The sequence below is a fragment of the Nicotiana sylvestris genome, chromosome 7, assembly GCF_000393655.2.
Source record: "Nicotiana sylvestris chromosome 7, ASM39365v2, whole genome shotgun sequence".
Taxonomy (NCBI): Eukaryota; Viridiplantae; Streptophyta; class Magnoliopsida; order Solanales; family Solanaceae; genus Nicotiana; species Nicotiana sylvestris.
Window position 1 is genome coordinate 30,765,581 of NC_091063.1, and position 12,172 is coordinate 30,777,752.

Genomic DNA, 12,172 nt, shown 5'->3' on the forward strand with positions numbered 1-12,172 from the left:
ATTTTAATAATTTTCTTAGAATCTTATGCTGCTCCATTTCAAAAAGATTGAATCTGTTATTATTTGACAACTATTCAATGACACCTATACCGCTACTATTTAGTCCGGTCTAGTAAAAACATTAGCAACCAATACCAGGCATCATATATTTAATTACTTCTTTAGTACTATCAAACATCCCAATAAAATATCAATCTGAATCGCTAGACTGCAATGGTGTGACAAATAGGTTACGGAATCAACTCTCAGTGCTGTTTGATAAAAAAATATAATCTTTCGGTTAAACTATTTAATTTTATTTAACGAGGAGTTAAACTTAATTAATGATAATATCTCTAGATTTAGAATTTGATAGCATGTATAACGTAAGATAAAGTCGGTAGGAAACTGAGAATAATGCACATTTAATAACCCAAAAGATGTGTGCAATAATACGGGAATATCAAGCAATAAATGGCATTTATGTAAATAAGGAGAATGATTCACCCAATAATGAATGAGGTGGATGATTCCTCCTTCTGACAATGATAAATGCCAGACAAATCCTAAAATATTTGAACTATCCTCGGATTTGATGGAAAGTATGGAATAATGTGAGTAAGAATCTTGATGAAAAGATAAAGTTCCTATCTTTGCAAAAGAGAGAGAATCTTCTTCTCAAAAAGTATTCTTATCAAGTGAATATTACATATCCTACACTATTGTCTCCTTTTCTATTTATATGAGTGATATCTCTAACAAACCCTAATAGTACAAGTGCAAAGAATATTCAATAGAATATTCTCTTTACCTATTACAAAAACTAGCCGTTATTGTTCTATTCTTGGTGCTCGACCTCGGTCGTTATTGACAGCCCGACCACGAATCTCACTGCTTCCTGGTCGACCTCGACTGATCCTTTCCTTAGTGGCGCTTTACACCAAATTTCCTTAGAGCGGATTTTAGCCTATACAGTTAGTCCATCCGCTTCTTGAGGCCGACCCCAGACGGCCTTGATGAGCGGACCCTGTTTGTCGTGGTTAGGAAGTTTGGACGAGCAAGTCGTGTAGTGGTGTTTCAGACGAGGTGACAGCGTAAGCTTTCATGAGCCGCAACTATTGGGGTCACATCGATTCAGAGTGATATCACGGCATCATGTGTCATTATTATGCATTTTCCCGATACCTTGCGTTATTTCCCGTACCTCTGCCATTTCGGTACCTATGCTGGGTAGTGACAGTTTGATTTCTCGATCCTGATGCTTGAACTCTTATAAATAGGGATATAAAACCATTCGTTTATTATTTGCATTCTACATATCGAATATGTCTTCTTCTTCATTCTTCATATAGAGTTCTTGCCCTCTTTGCCTGACTATCATATATCTGCTTTCCCTGATTTCGGTGATACCAACTACTCGCAACTCTTCTGCACTTACAACGTCCTCTCTAAAAAAATTGTTAACGTATTTTCTAGTTTTGGAAGGGCAACCGATCATGTTCCTTTGGCGGTGCGTATGCCTCCCATTTACAATAGTGTTTTTGTTGCCGTCGAAGACGAGAATTTTCCTACGGTGGAGGAGATAATCCTTTGTAGTGAAAAAGTTAGATCTAATTTTTTAAAGGTGCCTGAGGACGACCCTGAGATCTCGGAGTCATTGATGAAAGAGGCTGAACTTGCTGAGTTTAGGCAAAGTTCAAAATTCCTGCAGCACGATGTGGTACAAATACATTGCCCTGGGTATCGTGCTTTCTATGTGTACCCTTTCTACATCGGCTACTACTTCCCTATTCTCCCATTGGCAGAGGAATTCTATAGATATTACGACATTTACCCGGCCCAACTTTCTCCATACATCTATAAGCTTATCCGCATGCTTACGAAATATGCGAAATTAGCCAGGGTCGAGGTGTCACTTCGTCATTTGATGCATCTCTTCACCCCTAGTTTCCATAGGGGGACTATGTTGCACTTTCGCCACCGAAGGAGCAAGTGTTTAGTGGTGAAGGTGGACGATAAGGCAAATCGTCAGTTTTAGCTCAAATACTTCTTTTTCAAAATTGAGGATGTGGTGGCCAACGCGAACGGCTTCCTTGAGGCTTGAAATTATGCCCGTAAGTCTCTCTCTCTCTCTCTTTCTCTTTTTTTATATCAAGTGTTTGCTTTGCCAATTTCAGCCGTGTTTTGACATTTCGTTCCTTATTCGTGCAGTAGAGACTAAGACCCTCCTTTGGTCGGGGATATTCATGACTGGGTTATCCAGGTTCTACCTCACACGGTGGGGATTCGCGAGTGGCCGGCCTTTCTCAAGAAATTCGGGCTAGCGTCTTTCGCAGCCGGTGAGTTCGTCTGTTTTTTACTTAAAAACTATTTTGACTTTGTGACTGCTTGCTTGTTATAGGGTTGTGTAGGAAGTGAATTTTTTAACCTTCCTTTTTCAGCTCGACCTTTGAGAAAATCGAGGGCTCTTCCTCCCGCATTTCGTAAGAGGAAAGCTACTTCTTCGGAGTATGCTCCTGTTGTGACCATAGCCAGGCATGCCCGGTTGTCTTCTTCCACTCTGCCTTCTGCTGCGACTAGGTCAGCTCCATCGTTGACCTCATCAGCAACAGAACTCACGTCTTCCCCCTTGCATCATTTAATAGATTAACAAGAGGAGTCATCACCAAGCGAGGAGAGTTTGATTTCACGCAAAAGGAGATTATTGTACATCGGCGATGGGACCGTTCGAGCCATGGATTCAGTGAGTAGTGATCGCGAGGCGGAGAATGTGGTGCTTAAAGATGACATTGATTTTCCATTTGAGGTACCGCCATCAACGGAGGCCTTAGAAGGCGTACCTCTTCACGATGCCAAGGCTAGAACTAGGGGGCCATATGTGGAAGTTTCGGGTGCTGTGCGACGAGATGAGTTGTCATCCTCACGGCCGGCTGACGTTCCTTTTTCGTCTGCCGATGGGAAAGATAAGGGTGTTGCCAAGGACGGCTATGAAACAGGCTCCGATCTTGATGTCGACGAGGTGCGGATTATGAGCGAGGGGTTTACCCGAGTTGAAGTGAGGTTGGAAGGGTCCACGCAGACCATTGCAATCCCCATGGATCAGGACTTACTGGTGAACGCGGAGAGCGTGGCCCCTTTCTTAGGTCCCCTTTTCTCCAACTTGGAGGGTAGAACTCTCGAGGAACTGGATGATGCTACCCTATCAAGGAGTATAACCGGCCTCGCCCTTAGGGTAAGCTTTTTGACCTTTCTTTCAAATTTCATGCATTTTGGATGTTTGCACTTGTTTTTTAGACTGTGATTTTGGAAATCAAGAGTGCCCGCCGAGAGGAGAGGCTCAAGGCCATTTTCTAGAAGATGGAGTGGAAGTATCGTGAGTACCGCAATAAGCACCACTAGATCTGTAGGCGATTTAGTGAGAGTGGCAACTTCCAAGCTCTCCGAGACGAGCTGAAAGAGAAAGATGATGAGTTGGTGAGAGTCATCAAAAAATGCAACGTCCTCGAGAGGGCATTGAGGGATAAAGAAGAAGAGCTCAAGCTGAGCAAGGGGGTTGAGGCCCAATATGCCGATCTTCACGCCCAAGTGGTCTTGTCATGGGTCGAGCTTGAAGAGTGTCTAATCAAGGCGGACGCTCTGAGTGGCGAGGTCGCCGAGAAGGAAGCGGATTTAGATAAGGTGGTATTAGCTCGGTTGGGGCTTCGAGGAAAGCGGAAGCTTTGGAGGTCGTAATATGCATTCTTCGTTGTGAGCAGGAGAGTGCTCTGAAGACGGACAGGCTCGGAGAGGCGCTGCTCCATGAGGCTCAGTCGTCTTCTTCTCGCACTTATGCTTTTCCTGATATTTCGTGGAATCTGCATGAGAAGTGGATCCATGTCGAGGCCTAACTAGATATATTTAGAGAGCTGATGGTGGCGGGGACAGTTTTGGAGGCCAACTTCGAGAATGCTCGTGTTAAGGCACGTACAGCTCGGATTGCTTGTGGCTATAACCTGTATTTAGTTATGGTCGAGAGCCGACTAGGAGTTAATTCGAACGAGGTCGATTGTAACCCGTATTAAGTTATGGCCGAGGGCCGAACATATGTTAATTCGAATGAGGTCGGATATAACTGGTATTTAGTTATGGCCGAGGGCCTAATAGGTGTTAATTCGAATAAGGTCGAATATAACCTGTATTTAGTTATGGCCGTGGGCCGACTAGGTGTTAATTCGAACGAGGTCGAATGTAACCCGTGTTAAGTTATGGCCGAGGGCCAAACAGGTGTTAATTCGAATAAGGTCGAATATAACCTATGTTAAGTTATGGTCGAGGGCCAAATGGGTGTTAATTCGAACAAGGTCGAATGTAACACGTATTAAGTTATGGCCGAGGGTCGAATAGGTGTTAATTAGAACAAGGTTGATCTCGTCCAAGTCACGCCTCTATTCGAGGTTATGGAACGATCGATGTAATAGTAATATCCCAATAGAGTCAGGGTCGAATTCCACAGGGAGCTATGAGATTGGGATTTAGGAGTATATATTATGGTATATGAGTTTGAACTATCTTTGATTACACTCCCACAAATTTAGTTGTTTCAATAGCTAAATTAAACTAGGATTGCATTAAGTAATTAAAACTAAGAAATGGTGTTTTTGTTTTTGTTTTCAAATGATGTAAAAGGCATAGGACTATGACCTTCACTTAAGTGTTTGCCTAACGGGTTATAAATTTTAAAGCTTGTTTTGTTGGTCGGGGTGTATTATATAGCTATCAACGCTCAATTACCCACTCAATACCTCTCGGTAAGAGAGTGATTTTGCCCAATTTGTCTTTCTCAAGTTCAAATGGGTATTGAACAAAACAATTGATAAAATGCTCAAGTCGGGTTTTACTATCTCTAGGTTCAACCCTTTAATTGGGATTATCAATCTCTTGATTTCATCCCAATTTCTTGTTAGCCAAGTTTTCCTAGACTAAGTCTCTCTTTCTCAAGTAGAGACCAAGTCAAATAGGCATGAACTAATGTTTGCAACCATTAATTCTACAATAAAAAGCAAGAACAACGTTAAATAATCAACACCCAACCATAGACAAGCCATAGATAAAACACCCATTAGGTTTACACACTAGGGTTGGGTCAAAACCCTAGATAAAAATCTAGCTACTCATAATGGGCAATGAAGAAAACAAGGTAGAAGAGATGATAAAACTCATATTCTGAGTGCAGCCGCGTAGGGTCCTTCTGCGGACACACAATTCTGAGTGCGGCCGCATGGCTGATTTCTGCAGCCGCACAATAAATGTGCAGTCTGCATAATCTTTAGGCTTGAAATGAGACTTCTCTGAACTTGAGCTCTGGCATAGCTTCTGCGGCCGCACAATAATTGTGTGGTTCGCACTTTGCACTAAGGCTCTGTTGGATTTCCTTTGCATTCTGCGGTCCGCACTTGAGCTTCTAAGCCTGGTTTTTGTCCTTGTTCAAAATCACTCCTTCTTGAGTTGGATTTCATCTTTGTGGATCATTTTCCAATATTCCTACAATTAAGCATATTTCATCAATTTTCGGGAATACAATTAAACACTTTTGGACTAAAATAAAAGTAAAAAGACACTAATAAGTAGTCAAAATCCCCACTTATCAACTCCCCCAAACTTAAGCTTTTACTTGTCCTCAAGTAATTAAATTAATTCACACCTCCACAAGTTAAGAACTATTCCAGCTAATCTAAGGTGTATCAAACACACATCAATTGGGATAAATAATTACCCACAACACTTATGAATTATCAACAAGACAATGATTTGAAGTCTTAAGCACCAATAGTTCTAATGTAATACTTGAGCATCAAGAGTTGACCTTATTCATCAAGGAAGCTCGCTCTTTCATGTATGTCATTGTGGATCCCAAAATCCTTCTCCTCTACTCCCCGTTAGCATATAAGTTTGTTCATCTCTCTCAAAAGAATGTCACAAGTATGGCTCTAAGTATCATATGCTTGCCCCTCATATAAATCACCACTAATGCAAGTTCACTAGGCTTGAAATCACGTACGGCTTTTTCAGAATGTAATGAAGGCTTTTGGACTAAGGTAGGAAATGTTGAAATAGAACGGGTTCATCTTTTCTTAAGCACTCCATTTTCTCTTTTTGGCTCATGTTTTATCGACTCTTTGAGTCTTTTTCTTCTTCCTTAGCGGAACTAGAGAGACTTAACATCACTCTTTCTTGTTCATGATATTTATTTTTCCCCTTCTTTGTTTCCTCCATGCTTTGCAACATTGCTTTTTTTTGAATCCCTTCAACTCTCAATTTATTCACTTTTTTTTGCATTTTTCTTTTGTTCTTTCTTTCTTTTTTGCCTTTCCTTTTCTTCATTTATTTTCTCTTTTTGTGCCTTGATACAGCTTTCAACTCTTCGTCTCTCCCCTAAACTTATGTTTTAGCCAACTGTTTCTCAAGAGTATTAAGGAAAGTTCGGGTGTAAAGAGAGGGTCACTACAAAATGGGTAAAGGCTTATAACGTGATTATCAAATGAGAAAGGTCTTAGGCTCAAACGGGTTGACTAGGGATAACAACATTGGTAGGACAAGGAAAATTTCAAACGGGTCAAGGAGAGCCTACGATCACTTCTCACACCAAGCGAAACTTAGAATTTCACCTAGAAACACATTCGGGGCAAGTGCTAGACCATCTGCACGGGTACTTAGACTTGCAACAAAAACATCTCACTTCTCACACAGCTGGATTGTAAAAGAGGAAAGAGTCGAGGGCCCACAACAACCATATTCAAGATTGAAAATCACTAATGGTTCGATAAAACCACTCGATGATTGCTTTAGTCAACACAAGAGTCAAAAGTTCACTAACTAGAGCTATTTCTTTCCAAGAACTTATTTTTAATCATAAGCACGTAGTTAAGTGTGTTGGTACCAAGTGAAGCATGCTCAACTCTTCTAGTTTTACTCAATTAGGTCCTCTTATTCATTATTACTACTATTCTTACTAAAACACCAAAAATAGACTCAATCCCTTAAGAAGGTTGTCACGCCATCCATCGTTGGGAAGAGTCACCCGGTTTACACAAAAATTACCTTTGTGGCATTAAGAAAACCATAGGCTTATTAATCATTTAAACATGAAAAGAAATTACTAAATGAAAAAGAAGCTATTAAAGTAAATAAGAAGCTATTAAAGTAAATAAGAAGATATAAGACTAAACATTTAACTACTAAGAAAATAAAATAAAGAAGCTATAAAGTAAACTAGTGAAAGCATCAATGAATATACAAGATGAGAAAGAAAGAGAAAATATATACATCATTAGAGAGAGAAGAATATATACATAATAAAAAGAAAAAGAAAATGTTATCATTTATTTACAGGACAATGTCATCAAATCAAATAGACTACACCCCCTCCCCCCTCCCCTCCCCCCCAAATAAGAATAAGCATTGTCCCTAATGCTTAACAAAATAAAAATCAAGGAAGGAAAAGAATAGAGAAGACTCCATATGTGGTCTCAGTGTCCACAACAGCATAACTACCCTCAGACTCCTCCAATTGTATCTCATCATCCTCTGCTCGAGGAGTAGTTGGGTTGGTGAACATCTGTAACAATGCCTCAGCAGTGTGGACAGCGAGGTCTGGCTCCTCAGACTGGCCAACCGATGCCTCCGGTGCTGATGGTGTTGCTGGGTCTGATGGTGTTGCTGGAGCTGTTTCCATTATCAAGTCAAATGGAAGATCCCCAACTGCTTCTATCTTTGTCACCTCTCGTCTCAATCTGTCAAATGATTTCTTTGAAACCTAGGATTTCCTCATCTTCTTCACCTGCTTCCCAAACTCCTCAATTTTTATTCCATGTGCCACCAATATGTCCATGATAGTCTTCTGGTTGTCCAGAAGCGTCTTCAAAGTCTCCTCCACTGTTGGAGGAATCTAGGGAGCAGGGGTAGATGCCTGGGCTGCAACAGAACTGATAGATCAGACATTTTTGCAGCAGTTGTCTACATCCAGTTGCTGAGACTCGCCAGTGTGTGGGAGACTCGTAGCACCGTAAATGGATAAGTAGAAAATGAAGACACTGATGCTGATGGCTCGGAAGATGGAGGTGGAGATATGGCAGTTGTACTGCTAGAAGGCCCGGCTACTGTGGAAGGCATGGTAGCTGAATCTGCAGCTACCATCGAAGGCTCATCAGACTGGCCCACAGTAGTAGTTGTGTTACCCTTGTTCTTGGGGTTCCTTGGGTCCTTCAGAGAGTACCATGTAAAGGGATGTTTTGCCCAAACCTTTGGATGAAAGCTCTTTGACTCCACTCCCGCATCCTTAAGATATTCTATGATGGTGTTTGGATATGGGTAGGAGCTCTCACCCTGCCTGCCGATTAGAGACATGTTGACCGATATGATGGCACCCATATTTATTGGGTACCCGACCATGATGGAGGCAACTAAGACTGCCTGTGGGATAGGGAGAATGTTCTCATTCTGGTTTGGGTCTATCCGACTATATACAAATGTCTGTCAACACTTATCCTCAAAGTTGAGGGTGTTCCATTAAACCCCTATTGTGATCCATGGTGGTGGTGGTCCTGGAGCTGCTAGTATCTCATCTAGCCAAGGGCGAGCCGCATCACCCAGTGCAAACTTTTCCAAATACTGTACCGGCACCACATCCTCAGCCCCAAGTATGTGTTCAGGGAGGTTTGATCAAATCTAACTTTCAAATTCCTCATCGTTGTCACCTTAGTCCCCTTCTTGATATGCGCCATATTGGTGTAGAATTCCCGGACTAAGTGCTCCTTGGCATCCACCATGCTTTGAGTGAACCATGTCCACCCTTTTCTCTATCGGAACTGTCTTGCCACATTGGGGTTGTATCTATCCAAATCTTTCAAATCAAATTTATGCTCATGAGTGAGTGATCTTTGAGTCCACCATTCACGGAATCTATTAAAAGCTGTCAGGCTCACAAATATATCTTCCCATACTTCTTTCTTCTTCGACCTCTCACCACCGGCAACTCGGGTATCTCCTCCTCGACTATCATCCAGAATACTATCATCATCATTAACTATAACAGGTGAGGTGGGGGTATGAGTAGATGAGGGCTCTGAACCCTGGCTGCCATCTTCCGAATCCTTAGAAGAGCTAGCTGAGGTGGAAGGCTCATCTCTAAGTTAGAGTATACTCGAAAACTGCCTTGCTGTGACTGTGCATCGGGCTGTTCTTGCACTGAATTGCCTTCTGATGCATCCTTAGATGGGACATATGAGTTGGACTCAGCAGGCTCCGGGGCTCTCCCGACTATTGCTTTCTTTGCTACTGCTCTTTGCATTGTGAGTGGCATGCTACCCCTGCCTCGGCCTCGGGAGGGTTCACCCCTCCCTTTTGATGTATCACCTCTTCCACAAGATCTAACCATTGTCTCCAATACATAGTAACAAAATTCAGTTAAGTTCAAACTCACAGTATAAGACAATTGCAGGAAAAAATAGATGCAGTTAAAGAAGTGCGGTCGCATAATTGTGAGTGCGGCCACACATAGGAAAGTGCAGACCACACAATTTGGAAGTGCATTTTTCCAGGGGGCCGTCATACGTCCTCTTGTATAGGTTTCGTCGAATTTTTTCAACAAAATGGAGGATACTTGTTCCTTGGCGAGGTCATTGTCTTTCACGGCGGTGACATAGTGAGTTACATAGTCCTCGGGATCGATCGTATCATCATATATTTTCAGGTAGGGCGGCATTTTAAGGTCTTTGGTATGGCATGTAGGGTGGATTCATCACTGTATTATTGCTCGACGAACCGACCAACATCTCTCTTTGGTAAGAGCTTTGGGGCACCTGTTATCTTGTCGACCCTTTCTTGGTTTTCTCTTATTTGGTCTCAAAGTGCTTTGTTCTCGTTCTCCATTTCTTCTATTTTCCTCAAAATGGCTGTGAGGTGTCGTCACCTGCACTATTAACGGTGTTGTGAGTAATACCTGTCATCGAATGAGGAAACGGGCCATGCTGCTCGCCTGTTGTTGGTGTAACGCAAGTCCTTGCATTTTCTATAACTGTATCCTGAGCGGGCTTGTGGAGATGCTGGTTAGCGTGTCAGTTAGCCAAGACTCGAAGACCTTTTTTTAATGCTGGCAGCGTCTCTTCCATCACGGACGTGGAAGCTCCTTTACTGCGGTACATTGCGATACTGCCGTGGGGAGGAGGTGACCCGCCTCGCTTGGGAGAGGCATTAGGTGTTATATCCTCACCTTTTATTTCATAAGCCCCATTGAAGTAAGATAAAGTCGGTGGAAAACTGAGAGTAATGCACATTTAATATTCCAAAAGATGTGTGTAATAATAGGGGAATATTAAGCAATAAATGGTATTTATGTAAATAAGTAGAATGATTCACCTAATAATGAATGAGGTGGATGATTCCTCCTTCTGACAATGACAGACAAATCCTAGAATGTTAGAATTATTCTCGATTGATGTAAAAGTATGGAATAATGTGAGTAAGAATCTTGATGAAAATGTAAAGTTTGTATCTTTGCTAGAGAGAGAATCTTCTTCTCAAAAAGTATTTTTATCAAGTGAATATTACATATCCTACACTATTGTCTCTTTTTCTATTTATATGAGTCATATCTCTAAGGGCATCTCCAAGGGTGCACTATTTTTTGCACCAAATCTAAATTTGGTGTAAAATTTGGTATTGTTTTTGCTCCAATGGAACCCCAAATCTTGCACAATTTTAGTGTGTGAATAGTGTCACACCAAATTTGGTGTGACACTATTCATCAACACCAAATTTAATTTATTATTATTTTATTCATCTTTTTACTTTTTTAGATTTTTAATTTATCATATATTGTGTATACAATTAATTTTTATATTAAGATCTTTATAATTTTAATTTTATATCCTATTTTTTTGATATTTTAATTTTTGTATATATTATATTTATATAAAATTATAAGTTAATTTTACTATTATTATAATTGTATAAAAAGAAATATAACCATTATTTAAAAATGAAAAATGCAAATGTAAGATATCTAATGTTGCTAAAATTGAAAAGTGAAAACTAAAATTTAAAAAAGAAAATTAACAATACATAAAATAAAAATACATTATAATTAAAAGTACATCAAAGGAGGATACATTAAAATTGAAATTACATTAAAAACATAAAACATAAGTTTAGTAATCCGCTATGTCATTTCCAGGTGCACCAAAAGTACCAAAAATTTGAGAAAACGGGGTAGAATATTGTTGTGCTTGTGGTTATTGAAATTGTTGACTTCTTTTATCGATTATTTGTTTTATTTATTGTCGCAAAAATTCACGAAGATTTGGATCGTCAATGGAATTCAAGTTCGTCAATAAAATTTTATTTTCCTCTTTGTATTCTTTTTGTCTCGAAGCTTCATTTCTTGAGTTACTTGACTTTTACATCGCTTCAACAAGCCGACTATTTTCCGATTGGATCATTTTCACTTAATCTTCGTCAATTTTTCTCTTCAATTTTGCTTTCTTTACCCCAATAAGTCGTTGTGATGATGTGGCCTCACCTGCAACATCCTCATTTAACTTTAGTGAAAATGATGATAAGTTAGGAAACGATACCAACGGTGAAGATGGAGTACGAGCCTCAGACTCCGATGATACATAAGTAGAGCCATGCTTTCTTACTTTTGTTCTTCCAAAATCAACATCGCTAAACTTCTCAAAATATTTCATCATATCCCACACATGATCAAATTTAAAGCCTATTTTAAAGTTCGGATCTTGCATAAGTAAAGTTTTTGCTTGTGCAATCTGCAGTATTTAAGTAAAAGTAAGATAAACAATAAGCAAATATATATAAATATAGTATAATCAAGTAACTAAAAAAATACTTACGATATCTTTTTCGGAAGAACCACTTGGATTTAAATTTTCGACTTGACGAATACATCCATTTAATTTTCTGACAGCCTTCTCAATTGCTTGAAGTCGACATTGCACCGATCTTTGTTTAATTTTCTTCCTTTCCACGATTGTAAGCTGCGACGAATCGATTTCAAAAATTATCTTTAGATTGATAGATTCCCATTACAGAATCTTGAGAAACATCTAAATAAACTTGACATAATAATTTATTTTCATTTGTAGTGTATCCTGCCGATCGACGGGCATTTTTAATTGATTAGAGGAAAAATAGATTATAT

General features: G+C 40.0%; 1 protein-coding gene and 1 long non-coding RNA gene across 2 annotated transcripts in view; both read right to left on the bottom strand.

The window, feature by feature from the left end:
* The window catches only part of LOC138872490 (uncharacterized), a 175,879-nt gene that overhangs the window by 125,996 nt on the left and 37,711 nt on the right, over positions 1–12,172 (bottom strand). The window lies entirely within an intron of this gene.
* LOC104237919 (uncharacterized) lies at positions 11,289–11,923 on the bottom strand. Its single transcript, XM_070150428.1, has 3 exons — positions 11,918–11,923; positions 11,534–11,780; positions 11,289–11,386 (listed from the first exon to the last, which is right to left on the bottom strand). Exons 1-3 carry the CDS (start codon positions 11,921–11,923, stop codon positions 11,289–11,291), a joined length of 351 nt encoding a protein of 116 aa, XP_070006529.1.